Here is an 18,267-nt window from a genome sequence, read left to right as displayed (position 1 = left end):
TTTCTCAAAGTTATAAAGTGTTAGAATTCAGTGCCTTTCCTGGTAAACGAGAAGCCCCATCCTTGACCTGTAAACAAATATATGCAAAGTATTTTTTTCTATTACCCTAATGCTAGGAATATTCAGGAAGGACCGTATTCACCCAAACATAACTATTTGTGTGCACACTGCAGTCACTAGTTTGCTGATACAATTGTGTAATGGTGTGGGTATTGTATTAAAAAGCAGAGTAAACGTTAAATTCTTATTGTAGTTAGTGGGTATTGAATGAGCCTTAGACACCTAAAGTTTTCTTGTCTTGCTTGAAAAGAGGTGCCTTGTTTTTGAGTTTTGGGAATGTTTTCACTGATTTTTAAAGCAGATCATTTAGCCTTCTACTATGTAGGTGCTTAGCTGTGAGTGTTCATGTTGGAGTCTCTGGCCAAGGCTAGAAGTGTTAAACTTGCCACCATTGCCAAAAGATGGTCACCGCTGCTTCTAAAGTAACTGCAGCTTTACAGGATATTAAGTATTGGCAAAGTAGCTCATGGAAAAATTGGAAAATTAGAAGCATTATAATGCACAGGACTGCAGTACGGATGTTTGAAAGAATTTAGGAAAAGAGTGCAGCGGTTTTTGATGTACTATCTTTGTACACACTGGTTGTGTAGAGTGCAGTAGGTTCTATATATTGTCGATAGCTGGATGTTATGTTTGAGTCTTAGAATTTCACAGGTGTTTAAAAAACATATTTCAATGGTGTCCTTACTAAAAAGGGGAAGCCAAAAACCATTCCCCACATTCAGCAGTTCCAATCTGATCCAGTTGGTGAATTTGCAATTCAACCAATGGCAGGAAACCAATGGTGGCATAAGTCATAAGGGGACAGTTTGTTCCATTGATCCTGTAGCAATAATACCAATCTCTTTGCAAACACTTGGTAGAGCTGATAATGCTGGACAAATACTCATTTAAAGCAATGTGTACTTCCTGGACGTTCTTTTATACCCCTACCTTTTTTTAAATTTTTCACTGCACTTCATGCTTCCTCCTCTCCTTTAAATGTATTCACAGCTCCTGACAAACCATCTCAGCATGCTGTGGACACTGTAGATGACACCTCTATTGTTGTCAGCTGGGCACGACCACAAGCTCCAATCACAGGTATGCATTCACAAATAAATAAACCTGGGTTTTTCGCCCGCTGGACTTTTTTTTAAAAATGTTTAATTTTTTTTATGTATCATGATTGCTTCGAGCACTGGCTTGTCTATAATGGTTCACTTTCTTATCGGGGGGGTGGGGAGGGGTATGTAGGTACAGATGACAGAATGCCAAACGCTTCAGAGCTTTGACTTCTATACGATGAAATGGGTAGGCCTAGATTTTGTAGCACCTGTACTTGGCAGCTTTGAAATGAGGCAGATTCACTACAAAAGTTCAAGTGCAAATTGCAGCACGTCTACTTCATGCCTATAAATGACCATAGTTTAATCGTTTCGGTATTTGTATAATAAACTATGAATGTGTGACTAAAATACTCCTATTGCATTCCCAAAAATGTTAAATCGAACCAGTTCCTACAGGTAAATTTGGGAAGGGCTTGGCGTGGGAGATGGTATTGTAGAATTCTTTTTTTAATCATATTTTTATTTAAATATTTTTTTGTAATTACTTTTGTTCAGTAAATATTTTGCTTAAAAGGGAATAGTTCTATATGGTCATAGTCATTGGTAATTGTATGGGGTTTGCGCGCTTCTTTGAATCCTGTCCATCACACAATTGGACTGGTGTTATTGTCAGAATTTGTCATTACATGGTTTATTTGTACTTTTATTATGAATGTTACCACACAAGCTGATCTGTGTTGTATTTGAAATTCTAATATTTTAATCCATTTTTATATTTTACATAAACAGACTTTACTACCTCCACTGTAATGCTACATCATAGTTTTGTGTTCAAATGTCCTGCTCTTGTTAAGGCCCTAAAAGGAACTCAATGTTTTGATTATTTAATTAGTTAACACCACCCTATGTATTTAGTTGCTATCTCCGGCCGATTATAAGAACAAAACTGCATTTGACGGGGAATACCCAAATTTGCCTCCAAGCCTTGTATGCCTGTTGCTAAGCATTCTGTCCTTCATCTCTTTTTGTGGTGTTCAAATGTGTAGAACCAGCCATAACATTGTAACATCAAGCCCGCCCTATTATCAGAACACTTCCTCTGAATTTGGAGTGGTATGAAATAAGCAAACATGTTTGATTATATATATTTTTTCTAATGCATTTTCATGCTATTTGGAGAAAGCGTCTTTGCAGGCAATTAATGACCCTTGACCAGCCCCTTTCTCAGGTTCTACTTCCAATGATGTGTTGAAGGAGGAATGATTGTACCTGCTCTGAAAAGTCTTAAGTATACATTTTGATAAAGGCCTCCCTAAGAGCTCCATAAACCACACAATATATACAGTGCAAAATCACTACAATGAGGAAAAATTCAATGGCGTTCTCGGTATTAGTAATTTAACAGACTAATAATAATTCACGTTTGTGAAGTAGATCAACTTCAGTGCCTTCTTGTCTGCTATAATCACCATTGCTATAATCACCATTCCTACAGTGTAATTCACCCAAATATTTCCTCTTTGTAGGCTACCGAATAGTGTACACACCTACGGTAGAGGGCAGCAGCACAGAACTCAATTTACCTGATACAGCCACATCCGTCACCCTCAGCGAGCTGCTACCAGGAGTTCAGTATAACATCACGATCTATGCTGTTGAAGAGAACCAAGAGAGCGCACCCATATTCATTCAGCAAGAAACCACCGGTGTTGCACAGACTGGTAATGTATTTTATTATTGTTTGAAATTGGAATATGAGATTCTCTCAGTTCTCTCCATCTCCCTTGCTTTTCTCCTACTGGGCCTGGCTGTCCAATCTGAGGACACAAATGAGTTGTTTGAAAACATTTTCAAGGACTGCTGTCTCAAAGGCCAGTAGAAGGTTGGCATACATCAAGGTCCGTCGAGCACACGTAATCTTGCCATCGTTACAGAAGGGAAATATCCCACAGATCAGTCAGCCATTTTACCTAAAATCTTTACATTTCCATGCTAGCTTCTCAACGCTTTGCTTTTGCTACTGATCTTGGATATGCAAATTGGACTTCATGAGGATTCCCATTTAATAAAGACCATCTCTATACGTGTGGTATGTATTGTACACTGCCCCAGAACTCATTAAGAGTGTAAACCTATAACCGTTGTCTACAAAGACCAAAGGATCTTTTTGGCAATAACTTCAAATATATATTTTTGTAATTCTCAAAGGCGTACCAGGGTGTGGTTACTAGTCCTGTTATGGATCTCTGAAAAAGTCAGCCAAATGGGTTGGTGAAGAGTCCTTCACATATGAGGCTCTGGCCTTAAAGGCCAGAAGGGTTGTCTCGTCTTGCTTGTTGTTCCACCTTTTTTCCTGTTCCTACGTGCTTGTCCATGTACTTGTTCTAAAACTTGTTGTTCCCCTCTTTTCAGTGCAAGTTCCTTCACCTACTGATCTGCAGTTTGTTGAAGTGACTGATGTGAAGATAACCATCATGTGGACTCCATCCCAGGGCGAAGTGACTGGCTACCGCGTGGTTGTGAATCCACTTGATCTCCCAGGTCACGATGGCCAACAGCTCCCGGTCAGCAGGAATACCTTTGCTGAGGTGACTGAGCTTCTACCTGGTACCACATACACATTTAAGATCTACGCAGTGAACCGTGGAAAGGAGAGTCCACCCCTCATCGGGGAACGCACAACCAGTAAGTGGGAGCTAAGAAGCAGTAATACAAAAACAATAGATATTTAATAAGTGTGTGTGTGTGTGTGTGTGCGCGCGTTTCTTTTCTGTGTTCATTCAGTATAAAACGTGTGTCCCAGAAATTCCATTGACCTGGACCACAAATCTTTATCCATCCTGGTTTAAATGTCATGATCCGATCCTATTAGCTTCCATCAAGGGGTAACTGGGAAGGCCTTGGTAGCAAGAACATCCAATGTACATTAGCGGCCACTCGCCACACATACTGCTTGTAATCCGATCCATGGGAATCAGTAATATTTCAATCGTTTTGCATGTGAGGTTAACCTCACTGCAAAACACAATCTTGTTAATGCAACAAATGCAGTATCCTAGCCTGCTCCATGGAAGCAGGACTTAATTGTCCACTGAGTTCCCTCCAACCTTCTCTTTATGTTGGATTATCTATTTTTAAATGGAGGGAAAGGTTGCTAATAGGATACTCCTGATGAGAGAACAGCACTGTTTATGGGGTGTTCAGCTGTGTAGGAACCTTTACGTAGCTGCCTTCTCAGGTGAACCTTTTTGTATGGCAACACATGATTTCTTAATGCTGATGTATTTGAACCTCCCCATATGCATGCTTGAAGAAAGTAACAAGTAGTTTTTATTGGATCTAGTACAGGAATGGAATTTTTTTTTTTTTTTTGTTTTGTTTATATATTAGAAGCTTGGTCTGTCGTACACTCGCGGATCGGGTTCAAAAGCTGATTATTTAGTGATTGTGGGAATATTCACAATTTTTGCCAATTGTTACCTGCTTTGACTCAACAGAGCTTGATGAGCCCACTGGCCTTCGTTTTCTCAACATAACTGAATCCACTGTCAAGGTGGCATGGATTGCTCCTCGTGCACCGATCACTGGGTACCTACTCGTTTTGACTGAGACCAGAGGAGGCCAGCCACAGCAGTTCACTATACCACCATCTACTCGCTACTATCCCCTGAGGAGCCTGCTTCCTGGGACTGAGTACACCGCTGCATTGGTAGCCCTACAGGGCACTCAGCAGAGCCCCAGAGTGACCGGAGTCTTCAGCACCTGTAGGTATTGCATGTGGTGATCCTCATGTTTGACTAGATAGCACTTGCCAGGAACCAAAGGCTTAAATAATTGCATTGTTGCCCTCTACAGCAGACTTTAATGGGATTTGATCCCCTCTAATGTCCCTTGCCAGAAAAAGTAATCCATAATTTGAAAGGTACTGGGGGAATGTTTGGTCCTATCCGTATAGGGTAGTAATATGACCCCCACCTCCTTGGTTCATACTTTTGCAAACTCTGAAGCCTGTTACCCAAGGAGTAGTTCAGATATGTACAGTGATGCTTGTGTGACTGCCACACTAGGAAATGAACATCAATTATTAGTAGTTATTCTACTACTTTGTTTTGCTGAATGGGCAGTTACATACTCTTCACATGGAGGTGACTGGAGTAGGGTGCTGCAACTTGTTTGAGGTTTTTCTATTTTTTGGGAGGGAAAACATGTTTTATTAACATACACTTTACATTTGTAAGTATAACCTCCCATCCCTCCTTTATTTTGCCACGGACTGGACGTCTGTGTCCATGCCCAATGTTGCCATGTCTGTCTCAATCTGTATTTACAACTATCACTAGGAAGCCTACAGTGTTAACATCTTAAGATTCAACAACAAACCAGAGAAATTACCAGCCCTGCTAAAGATGGATGTGTTGTCTTGTGGGATTGTGGGGGAGAGGTTTGAGCAGGGATCTCATGGGTTTGTTGTCCTTGTTGTGGTGATTGATAAATGAAGGTCCTCGTCCAAATGTGCCCCAATCCATATATGGTGGATGACCCCACCTTTGGTGCTCTCTCTCCTCATTCGCCTGACTTGGTACAATCAAGGCAAGATGGGCGCCGGATAGGAGCTCTTGTTAAGAGCTCCGAGTGCGTGGGATTCCATTCTTGGATTTTATCCCTGTTAGCACCCGATGCAACTCAACTCTCAAGTAACTGGATCTTAACAAGTAACTGGATCTTAACAAGTAACTGGATTTGAATGCTATAATCCTTACCTGTATCTCGGAGGACGAGGCACTCTGGGGATCCCCGACCTGCGCAGAGGCTGTGAGCATCGCTGGAGAAGACCGATTCACCCCCTCCTTTCTTCCTCGGACCCTGGGCTGTCCCCGGCCACATGCGGAGAATGGCACGGAGGCCTGTTGCCTGGAGCCCGCTGTGGACGACGGGTGCCCGTTGTGGCTGCCTGCGAGGCGAGCGGTAGCGGACCACCGGAGGGTCCGACCCGCCTGAAATCACCGCCGCTTACGCCGGACTGACTGGATGGAAGTGGACCCGGACCTGGTTTCCTGCGGCCGCCACCCGAGGGACCGACATCAAGAGACGCCGGACGGACATCGGGAACCCACTGCGGTGTTGCCCGGCCCGCCTGCGGTCATCGCGGTGTTCGTCCCGGTGTCCCACTCACGATGGGAGTGATCTCCCTGCCCGGTGAGCTGTGTGCCTGTCCACTCGCCCTCAACGCCTGCAGTCACCGTCAGGAACACCTCGGACTAAGTGGAACGCATCCCGGTGACACCAGAGGAAGTTGGTGCCCTGCTGCCAGGGTGAGCACGGGGAGCCGCTGATCGGCTGTCAAGCAGACAAGTTAGCGCGGCCCGACCCAGCGCAGGCGAGCGAGGGCGCCACCACCCCCAGGGAGACTCTCGTGGAAAGGAGGATCATTTGTTCACGTTTTGCCGCAGCCGGATGCCCCTCCGCCTCCCCACCCCCCACCCTCAATTAAAAATCCACAAGTATAGAGTCTGCCCCCATAGGCCCGCTCCTACATATGTGAGCTTGGCAATCAGGGCGTCACTGCCACCGGGACCCTGGGAACAGACCTGCAAACGCTGGCAAAGATCGTCTCTGCCCCCTCGAGGCTGGGACTACAGCGCATCTACTGAGCAGAAATCTGAAAAAGGGTATTTACTTCGCCCCATTCGTTTCTTTTGTTCTCACTCTCTAAAACCTCCTTTGTTCAAAATGGCTGGGGTCATAAACTGAAGCAATAAATCCCCTCCTGTTCCTCCAGAGCCCACGAGGCTCCTCAACAGCTCCACCTAAGATAACCAAAATAGAGATGACTCCCCACAGCAAGATACTGGGCTAGCTCGAATAGGAACTGAAACTGCCCATCCCTGCTCTCAAAGCAACAACTAACAGAGGACTAATGACGCTATCCCCCCTATTTGGCGGCCATTTTAGACTATTCTCTCACTTTGGCGGCCATCATGGACTAGCCACTCTGACTATTTTGACTATCTGTTCATACCCTACGAACTAGCCATTTCAGTCTAATCTCAACTACCGCGTGCTCTACATAGCTCTGTAACCACTCCTTCCTGTGATTGACTGTCTGCCTTTAGTGCAGTATTGTATCTCTACTGATATTTTGTACACTTGTGTAACCTGCCCCACGGCACTTTTTTCTCTTGTAAAGCACCGACTGCTACCTCATATACTTCGGTAAAGCACAGATTGCTACCTCATATACTCTGGTGGCTCACTAGTCTCACTTTTTGATCCTTGTAACTTACTGTTTGCACTTGTATTCTGTTCTTGTACAACATCAGTATTATACTCCTACTTTCATTTTGCTCATTTCTGTTACCTGCACCCATTTCACTTTTTTCCCCGGTACTGTTTGCATTTGTATTTTGCTCCCGTATATCATCAGTATTATACCTCTACTTACATTTTGTACATTCGTGTAACCTCATTCACTTTTTTCCCCGGTACTGTTTGCATATGTATTTTGTTCCCGTTTATTATTAGTATTATACCTCTACTTATATTTTCTACATTTTTGTAACCTGCACCCATCTCACTTTCTCTCCTGTAATGCACCGATTGCTACCTCATATATTTAGGGTGCTCACTAGTGTCACTATTGACCCTTGTAACTTGTTTGCACTTGTATTGTATTCCTATATATCATTACATTTCACCGTCCCGCACCTACCTATACCGCCATGGATCCCGTTGGCAAGCACACATATAAAATCAACTACCCACCCGTACTTACCAAGAAAGCCGCTAAACGCTTCAAACACAACTGCCTTAGGTCCCACCCGGAAACACCCTTTGCCGACTCCTACTTCTCACCGGTCAACGGATCCCTGAACACCGATATCATCTTCCACACCACACGCAGAGCTCAATGGAGAAAAGCGTTCCTCACCTTACTCACCTCCAGGAAATCAGCGTATGGCCTAACACTATCCATCACACCTGGCCTAACACTATCCATCACACCATCCCAACTCTTCCCAGGCAGAGCCACCATTACTATCTACAACAACGGGATTGTCCTAATGCAATCCAGAGACAGGAACCTGGAACTACTAGACAACCTGTTCCCCACCTTCAAAGAGCACCTCTCCAATCCTCGGACCGCCACTCTTATCACCTCCAGTCCTACCACCCCTGACCTCACAGCCCCCACACACAACCCTTCTAACATAGTTCAGCACCAGAACGACAAGCACCTCACATCTACCCCCAGCACCCTAGTCAATAACCCACCAGTTGTAGCTACCACACACTCCGCAATCGCAGACACAGATCTCTACCCCCCATACACCATCTGCACCCCCACCCCCCTACCTCCCCTCGGACCTCCACTCATACCACACCCACTCCTTTCACCCCTGACATCACAGCTCCCACCCACAACCCGTCTAACCTAGTCCAGCAACAGCCCGACGCGCACAACGACGAATCCCACCCTTTATCCCCCCCCATTCTCAGTCCCCAATACCACCCTCTAATCACGCAGAACACGCCACCTTCTTAAATTTAACACCTCCTCCCCACAACAGGACCATCTCGAACCCCATTTCCACCCCATTCTCACCCCCCATTATCCTACCTGCAACCCACCACCGCTAATATACACATCCCCCCACCCTGATCTCTCCGCCTACCACCAAGGTCCTCACCTAGACCACCAACCTCCTCCCTACTCCAACCACACCCATCCCTACTTCAACCACACCCCTCCCTCCCAAACAATGTCTCCTCGGGGCCCACTCCACGGGGCCTTGCACGAACACCAGCCCTCCCCCCGACCCGCATGCCAATTCCCTGGTCAGTCACTCACCCCTGACTCACCCACTCCCCACCACCAACACCTATCCCACGCTGGACATGATTATGGCCACCCTCAACCAGATCAAAGAAAACATTCACATCAAAGAACTACTCTTCACAGACCCCAAACACCCCTCACCCACTACCACCCCCCCTCCCAACAGGTCCCCCACCCTTCCGGATGATTCCCACATTCAACACACCACACACCGTACTTCAATCCCTAGTCGCAATCGCAACAACCACCCCAACATGTCCCCCACCCCTCCGGATGATGCCTTCACTCAACACTACCCACACTGGAATTCAATCCCTGTTCGCAATCACAACAAACACCCCTCACCCACCACCACCACCACCTCCCCTCCCAACAGGTCCCCCACCGTCCCGGTTGACTCCCACATTCAACTCCCCACAAACCGGACTTCAATCCCTGCTCGCAATTGCTACAACCGCCCCAACATGTCCCCCACCCTTTCGGATGACTCTCTCACTCAACACTCCCCTCACTGGACTTCAATCCCTGTTCGCAATCGCAACAACCGCCCCTGTCGCCCACGCAACCCGCTTTCGGACCTCGACACCCACACCCTCCTCCGCTCCTACGACCCAGCTCCCCTATACCACACACCTCGCCATTCCCGCGATACACTCAAATTTCCTTAGACCCCCCACACTAAACAGAAGCTCCATACCTAATAACCTTAGAAAAGTTCCCCTCTCTCTAGAACCCTCTACCACCCTCGACACACCCCGTCTCAAATGCACTCTCCAACTGCAGATCGGCCTCTAGACACTCCTCCGCCATTGCTGATCTCATCTTAACACTGGACCTTGACCTAATCATCATGACTGAAACCTGGCTAACCGAATCTTCTACACCGATAATGGACATCCTGGTTCCTCCAAACTACCACATCATTAGACTTGACAGGTCGGCAAAATTGGTGGTGGAATCGCATGCATTTACCGGAACAACCTTTGTTCTGAAAGTCACCTCCTCCCTACCCTCCCCAACTTCCTGTGAATACATCTGCCTCGATATTTTCCGTGAGGGCAAACCGATATGCTCTCTTCACGGCATTTACCACCCACCCGGGGACAACCCCATCTTCTCCCAACAAATCATGGATATGATCTCAACCAATTCCGGACGGCAGCTCACCCAAATATACCTCGGTCTTCAACCTCCACTGGAACGATCACAATGACGCGGTGGTAAATAGTCTTAAAAATTTCCTCAATGCCCTTGACCTCACCCAAATATGCAACAGCCTGACCCACGAGAAAGGCTCTATCCTCGACCTTATCTCCAAAGAAGACTCTATCCAACTCGAATCGATGCAAACCCTGCGACTGGTCAGATCATCATATTGTCACATTCTTCATCAATGAAAAAGTCAAATTTAAACCGGCTCAATCCGCCAAGCCCAAAATTTGGAAAAGAGACCTGAAAAAACTCAAACCAAACTCTTTACCCCCTAACAGCTGCAATCTCCTACTTCCCCCCTACCGGCACTACGGACGTTCAATCCTTGACTGACCACGATCTCAACGCAATGACCTCAATAATTAATGAGGCTGCACCTATTTAACTAAAAAGAGTCTACTAAAATCTCCAATCCATGGTACGACGGGAGTCTGAATGAGGACAGACGAGCCATGCGAATGGCAGAGCGCACCTGGAGATCAGCTCCCTCTGCACTGCACCTAAAAACACTGAAGAAAAAGAGAAACGCCTAGATTACTTCAGCCTCCAGCTCGACCAAGCAAAAAACCGGCCGAGAAAATTGTTTGAGCTAATCAGAACACAATCCAAGGAACAACCCCAGCCACTCAGCAATTTGCGCGAGGCTCCCTCCTGTGAAGACTTCTCCGCTTTCTTTATCCAAAAAACAGGCAACATAAAGAGCGATCTCATCATTGACGCAAGCCTCTACTCCAAACCTCATTGCATAGCACCCACTGAACCAAAAAACCATGCCACATGGTCTTCCTTTGTCACCTACTCTGAAGAAGAAATTGGCAAACTGCTCAGCACCGTGAAACCATCCAATCACCTCACGGACCCCCTTCCTGCTAACGCTGTAAAAGACTTTATCCCGTTGCTCCTCCCACTCTGGACTAAAATTATCAACAGCTCACTTCAACAAGGAAACATCCCTGACTCCCTCAAAGTTGGACAAGTCACACCTTTACTAAAGAAACCTACAGCCGACCCCTCTGATTTAAACAACTACCGCCCCATTACCAATATCCCCACACTCGCCAAATTGTTTGAAAAATGCGCACAACTACAACTGACTAAACACATTGATCAGTTTGGTCTCCTCAATCCTCATCAATCAGGCTTCCGAGCAGGACACAGTACAGAAACTGCTATGACCCACATAATTGACGACGCTCTTCAAATCCTAGATCAAAACGATACATGCCTCCTCATCCTTCTTGATCTCTCTTCAGCATTCGACACAGTTAAACATGAGAATTTACTCGAACTATTAAACACAAGAATGGGTCTTTCTGGGACTGTCCTCAAGTGGTTCACTTCCTTTCTACACAACAGGTCGCAGAAATTCAAGAGCAACAACCTGATGTCTTCGCCAATACCTGTATCGTTAGGTGTCCCCTAAGGATCCTGCCTATCCCCAACTTTGTTCAACCTAGTTATGGAACCTCTCACTACCTTGTTACAAGCGTCCAATGTACACTTTCACATGTACGCCGATGATACCCAACTATATCTCCAATTACAATCCCCCAAAGACATTTTGCTCCTGAACTCAAGAAGCACCCAATCCTGACTTGCCGATAATAATCTCAAACTCAATGCTCTGAAAACAGAGTTCCTTCTTATCTCACCTCCCGCTAAGATCTCTACCACACAAATCTGGCTTAAACACCTAACTGCACTCAATGTCCAACCCACCATCGTAGACTCAGCAAAATCCTTAGACATTACACTTGACACCAATCTCAACATGCAGGAACATATCAGCAAGGCAACTAAGGGAGCGAACTACCAAATCAATACCCGGAGGAAACTTGAACCCTTCCTTCCTGCCAATGACTTCCAAACTGCAGTACAAGCACTAGTCATCCCTCTAATAGAATATGGCAGCATCGCCCTCTGCGGACTCCCCCTAACTACTACCGCACCCCTAAGAGCTTCTCTAAACGCTGCAGCGAGACTCATCACGGGGTCAAAAAAACACTCGCATATCTCCCCTGACTTGAAATACCTGAACTGGCTGCCTTTCGAAGCCAGAATACATCTGAAAATCGCCTGCATGACGCACAAGGCTGTCCACATGAGCGCACCAAGCTATCTCACTCAGAAGTTGACAATTTCTGGCGGCTCTAGAAACACCAGAGGCACAAACAATCTTCTGCTGAAGCCTCGAAGATTCTGGAAGGAAAACTTATAAACGCTCCTTCTCAGGAATGGCACCCAGGATCTGGAACTCACTCCCCCCTGAAACGAGGCTTATCTCCTCCACTACACTGTTTAAGAAAGAAGTAAAAGCTATCCTCATGGCTAAATATACTTGAAGTACTATTTTGAACTCTTTTAAGACTCTGCACCGATCTGTACTACTTGTTCGACCCCTTTGCTTATTTGTTTTAACTGTATTAATGACTTACGTGATTTTCTATGCTCCCACGCATTTGTACTATTAGCATTACTGACTTACCTGTTTGACTATGTTCCCTCATGCGCCCCCTTTCTATGTAAAGCGCTCTGATATCTGCAAAGATCTTGTTCGCGCTATATAAAACTTTCAAATACATAAATAAATTAATTGGGTATGTCATTCAATATGCGATCCCAGGCCTCGTTCATCTCTGGGGTTGAACTTCTTCGTTTGCCTCTCGTCTCTGGGTAGTTAACATTTGCCCATCTGAGTTCCGCCAGCCATGATTGCAAAGTGGGCCGCAAGCTTCCTTTGAGGCAAGCAATATCTGGCGTTTGACATGTAGAAGCGTCAAATCTGAACTTATTTTTAACTGCTTCGCTTTGTAGGATGAACCATAGAAATAAGCAAGCCCCCTGGGTAATGCCTTCCCTTCGTTTGAATGTGGCAACTTGTTGTTGTTCATTATTTTTATATAGCGCACAACTGACACTGCTGTGGCTGTAGTACTGTCGCATTGTCCAGAAGATGTTGCAGGATTGATTGTGTGAAGAATATCCAGTGGGGTAACATTTGGATGAAGTATGTGAAACGAGCAATGTGATCCAATGTTATCTGTTTGTCACTGAAAGTGTGAATGGGTTCATTCATAATGGCCATGTCCTCAGCATTGCAACTATATTGATGCCGCAAAGCCAGTCAGTGGTGCAAAACATTTTAAAGGCAATAGAGCACTCTTTCCATGCATACCCTGGTGCGATGTTGGCTACTGCTTTCAAGAGCTCTCATACGTATGCAGTACAGAGTGAAGCGCTTGGTAGAGTTAACAGCTGTTTTCTGATCTTTGGAATCTGCAGTTTACAGTATCACCTCTTCCTCAGTTGCTAAAGATAGTGATGGTCCAAGAAGGTGATGTTGCAGAGTCAAAGCTATTGCGTGAAAGAAACCAATGGCTTACTTTAGGGATGGCTCACTCTAACAATATTAACGATTTTAAGCAATTTGAGTGGAGTCCTCTGCAAATACTAGCTCTGTGACAGTTGGCCAAATACAGGCGAGCGTTAAGCAGGAATCCTGTCAGTTTGCCTGTGTTGGATGGATAGCAGAATGGTGCTATCGCAACAAAACATTAGTAGCTTTGTCTATTGCAACACGTGACCAACACTGACTGGTGTTAGGTTTTTTTAGTCAACGATGGTGACAGTGATTTTGTGACTTGCAGCAGATTATTTTTTTGCTAGAGCTGCCTCAAATGTGATAGTAGATTTTTCAGTGTGGGTGAAGCAAAGCCACTAGGCTTATGGATGGGAGGCATTGCTCTTAACCAACTACTTTTCGAACAAATGTGGCTAGTCTAACCATTGCTACTGCACAGAATGACTGCCCCCCTCCCCTCCTTATGGTTACCCATCCAATTTAGCCTTTTAACTAAGGTCACTTACCGCTTAGGGACATGTGTATAGACTTCAACCTGTGAAAGGTTTAAAAGAAAGGCTCTTAAAATTGGTGTTCCTCCAAAAGGTGAGTCTGCCATGAGTCCAATATTAGAGCCACACATGCGACTGGCTGCTACACATGTCTTTTAGTATCTTCTGTGACATTTCACAAGTTCTCTACTAGCTAGTACATGTCAAAATGTGAATAAAAATCCTTGCCCTCACAACAGAAGTGTGCTAAGAGCACAGTTATTACCTTTTCAATTTGGAATGCCTCTCAAAGGCACCACAGCGCTGCCTTTGAACTAATGCTAAGTCTAGGGTGTGTATAAAGGGTTGTGCTTGTAACTTCTGTGTAGTATTTGTGCTTCCGTAGAATGAAATATTTTTGAGAATGGCGCCACTCTGCCTGCCTGCGATGGAGAATGTGACACTTATGTGTGAGAAACGTTGCACTTTTTGCATCAGGCTTTTTTTTGTTGGCAGTCAAGTAGTCTTGTCGAACAGTGATTTCAAATAAATAAACTCCAATTCCTTTTAACGTTTTTGGTTTACGTGGGCATTGTATTTCTAGTTAAAATAACAGATTCATTAATCGCTTTTAGCAGCATTGGAACTCAAAGGGTAGCTGATCGATGCCCTTCCATTTGACTATTGGCAAGGGTGTAGAGTTTCTTTTACAATACAAAGGTTTTCATGTGTGTTTCCTGAAAGTGATTGTTTTCTTTAATACAAAAGTAAAAATCAAGTTTGAGCTTCACGGAAACCACATAACGTTATAAATGGATTAAGGCCCTATAACTTGTTTCCCCCATTCAAACCTACCAGTACATGCCCCATTACCTGTTTCCCCATTCAAACCTACCAGTATATGTACACCATTTGTACAAATATAGAGATTTTGGACTTACCAGTCACCCTTTAACCATTCCCTATGCTATACTGAGTTACTAGATCCCTTAGCTGAGCTCAAACCAAATAATTTAGACACCTCTTGGTGCCTTTCTGTAAAGAATATTACATAGCTTTTATATATTTTTTCAAATTCTTATACTATTTCTGTTTCCCGTCGCTCCTATTCTGTGATTCTTTTTAACTGTATTGTTGTTCTAGTGAGTTAGCAGTTTGAATGGATTTGTAGTGTGCCTGATGGTTTAGATGGTGTGTGTGTGTGGATGAAAGTTATTTTATGGTTCTTATGGTGTCCTTTGGCCAAAGGGGGAAGATTTGTTCACTTATTGTAAATATATATGTATGTACACTTTTTGATCATTGTGCCAGGTCCAATTTAGTATTAATGTTTGTAAATATTGTATATTTGCACGTTATATCCCAAAAAATAGAACTTTTTCCTTTTTGAAATTGGACATATGGGCCAGATGTAGGAGGCCAAATACCGGTCGGTAACGGCCGAATTCGGCTGTTACCGACCGGTATTTGGTGATTGAGATGTAGGGGCATCATTTTACAGATTCGGTAAAATACCGAATCGGTATTTTTACCGTTCGGTAATTTCCAGATGTAGGTGGGACTCTTCTGAGTCCCAAAGGCCTTTCAGAATCTGTATTTTACCACCCAATCCAATTGGGTGGTAAAATACCGAATCCAGGTGTGCGTGCATGTCTGTGTGCCACATGCCTGTATTTGGGGTGCTAGAGGGTGTCAAAGTGACACCCCCTGCACCCTTGCTAAAATCGGTATTTACCGATTCTGTAAATACCGATTCGGTAATGCCCATTGATTCCTATGGGCTTCAATGCCCATAGGATTCAATGGGCATTACCGAATCGGTATTTACAGAATCGGTAAATACCAAATCTTAACGAGTCTGTATTACCTACATCCCCCCCCCCCCCCCTCTATTTTACCACTTCTTAAATACCGAATCGGTATGATTCCGTATTTAAGAAGTGGTCAAATAGAATTACCTACATCTGGCCCATAATGTGGCAAAAGGGCTCCATTTTACTGGGGGCCCCCGACCCTGCAGGGCCGGCTCTCAGTAACCGGAACGGAGAATCCTGTAGTTTTCAACAACCGCAAACGACAGAGCCCAACTCCGACTTGCATGCAAGAGGACTTTAATGTGTCACGTGCTCAGCAACATTAAAACACTCTTTTAAACCCAACTGGTTTCGGCACCCTCGCCTTGCTCACAGGTGAGTGTGACCTGTAGCTTCCCAGTGGTCATGTGGCCCCAGAATGCACCAAAATGTAAAAATAATGTCTTGGTGGCAAATGTTAATTCAAGAGCAAACGCAGAACTGCATGCAAGTCTGAGTTGGGCTCTGTCTTAGATATATATATATATATATATATATATATATCATCTCAAAGACTAATGAAGTATTATATATTATATGTTCACCGGTTGTTTCCCTTCAGTCTGTATGCACCTATATGTATGTTTTGATCCGATTGTTTATCATTTCATGCTGTCTTTCCCCAGCCGAGAGACCCATCTCTGATTAGAGACGCTGAGCGCTCCCCGCCACCGTAGGCAGATGACACTGAGCTCCTTCCTTTTGGAAGGTTGTTGCTGTTTACGTGGGCATTGTATTTCTAGTTAAAATAACAGATTTATTAATCGCTTTGGGCAGCATTGGAACTCAAAGGGCAGCTGATCGATACCCTTCCGTGTGACTTGTGGCAAGATGTGACCAATTCTTCTTTCACAATACAAAGGTTTTGATGTTTGTTTCCTGAAACTGATGGTTTTCTTTCATACAGATATAGAAATTAGGTTTGAGTATATAGTTTCAACACTTTAAACACAACTACATTTTGAATTGCTAATTAAGTATATCAAATGCGTGCTACAGAGTTTAGACTTCTAGAACCGCACAAGTCCATTCACGCCCCCTTCTAACCATATCCTACATGGACTTCAACTTGCTGTTCAAGTTGCCCTACTTGCTGCCCTATTTTCATGGCTCGTTTTGTTTTAAACCTTTGACATGCTCCTGTTTAGGTGGGCTACATAAGCTCTCCAGTATCTGTTCTCACTTTGTGTGTTTTCCTACTTGCAGTGCTTCCTGTAGGATCAATTCCGCAATATAACACCGAAGTGACTGAGACCACCATTGTTGTTACATGGACCCCAGTTCCCAGGATTGGTTTCAAGGTGAGTTTAAGAGAATTCTCTCGTTTACACCGTCCGATTGAACGCTAGGCGTTTGCAATTTGACTAGGAATGTTCTTTCGAATGTTGTGCGGACCAGTTGGCCCAAATGTATATTAGTAATTATTATAAACTTCAGGTATATTGAAATAAGTTTTTTAAGTAGTGCAGATGTTGGTGCCATTGGTAATGGGCCAAAAAACTGTAGGTTTGCTTGCTTTGTGGAATGTTTTACAGGATATTCACTAGCATTTTGAAGTGACAATTTGGTCTGCAGGGTAAATCGTTGTAAAGCAAAGGCATCCTTAATTGTAATGCTAAATACAGTAAAATGCAACAGAATGTTTGCATATTTAAATTGCATGCTGTGAGCGTCACTTTGTTTGTGCCCACCTCTGCTGGCCTGGCCATACTGGCTAGTGATTTGCCTATTGAGACCTTATTATGCATGGGTCTGTGGATCATTTCGTGGTGTTTCTTTTACAGTTAGATGTCCGGCCCAGCCAAGGAGGCGAAGCGCCACGGGAGGTAATCTCTGAATCTGGCAGCATCGTGATATCTGGCCTGACTCCTGGTGTGGAGTACACCTACAGTGTTTCTATTCTGACCGATGGCAGCGAGAGTGAGGCTCCCATCACCAGGACTGTAGTGACACGTACGTCAAACCTTTTTAGAATATGAAGAGCTGGTATCTGATCTTGTCAGGTTTCATGACAATCTAATTTTTTTTTTTTTTTTTTTTTTTTTTTTTTTTTTTATTCCAACTTTTGACCATTATGTAGTATAATTGTTTTGGGGGTTTTTGCAATGCAAATTGTACATCTGTAGAACATTGGTGATTTGATGGGTGAAGCTATTCTTCAACAGATCAGAGCTAAAATATTAAGCTGAATTTAGCATGCCCTGTAAACGGCAAAACGATACAAGCCTTGCATCTGTTTTGGGGGTGGAAATCTGCTATTCTTGCTGTCACTGTTTACAGCCATAAAATATGTAAACAATGTTTCACAAGTAATCTTTTAGCGTAACTGCACGGGATTACTTAAAGAACCGTGTGTATCGACTGGTCTGAAATACTTACATTTCTTTTTATCATGCCCCTTGAATAGACTTGGTAATCTTGCTTA

At 44.3% G+C, this 18,267-nt stretch overlaps 1 protein-coding gene across 6 annotated transcripts in view; it reads left to right on the top strand.

Moving 5' to 3' along the window:
• The window catches only part of FN1 (fibronectin 1), a 150,554-nt gene that overhangs the window by 75,406 nt on the left and 56,881 nt on the right, over positions 1-18,267 (top strand). For all 6 annotated transcript variants that reach the window (XM_078681304.1, XM_078681302.1, XM_078681301.1 and 3 more), the window contains exons 17-22: positions 1,054-1,143; positions 2,636-2,830; positions 3,522-3,794; positions 4,607-4,873; positions 17,049-17,143; positions 17,627-17,795. In XM_078681304.1, the coding sequence (XP_078537430.1) occupies positions 1,054-1,143; positions 2,636-2,830; positions 3,522-3,794; positions 4,607-4,873; positions 17,049-17,143; positions 17,627-17,795 (1,089 nt within the window). The remainder of the gene's footprint in view (positions 1-1,053; positions 1,144-2,635; positions 2,831-3,521; positions 3,795-4,606; positions 4,874-17,048; positions 17,144-17,626; positions 17,796-18,267) is intronic.

The sequence above is a fragment of the Lissotriton helveticus genome, chromosome 3_1 (assembly GCF_964261635.1).
Source record: "Lissotriton helveticus chromosome 3_1, aLisHel1.1, whole genome shotgun sequence".
Taxonomy (NCBI): domain Eukaryota; kingdom Metazoa; phylum Chordata; class Amphibia; order Caudata; family Salamandridae; genus Lissotriton; species Lissotriton helveticus.
Note: the sequence above shows the minus strand (reverse complement) of the source record. Positions and strands in the feature narration are given on the sequence as shown.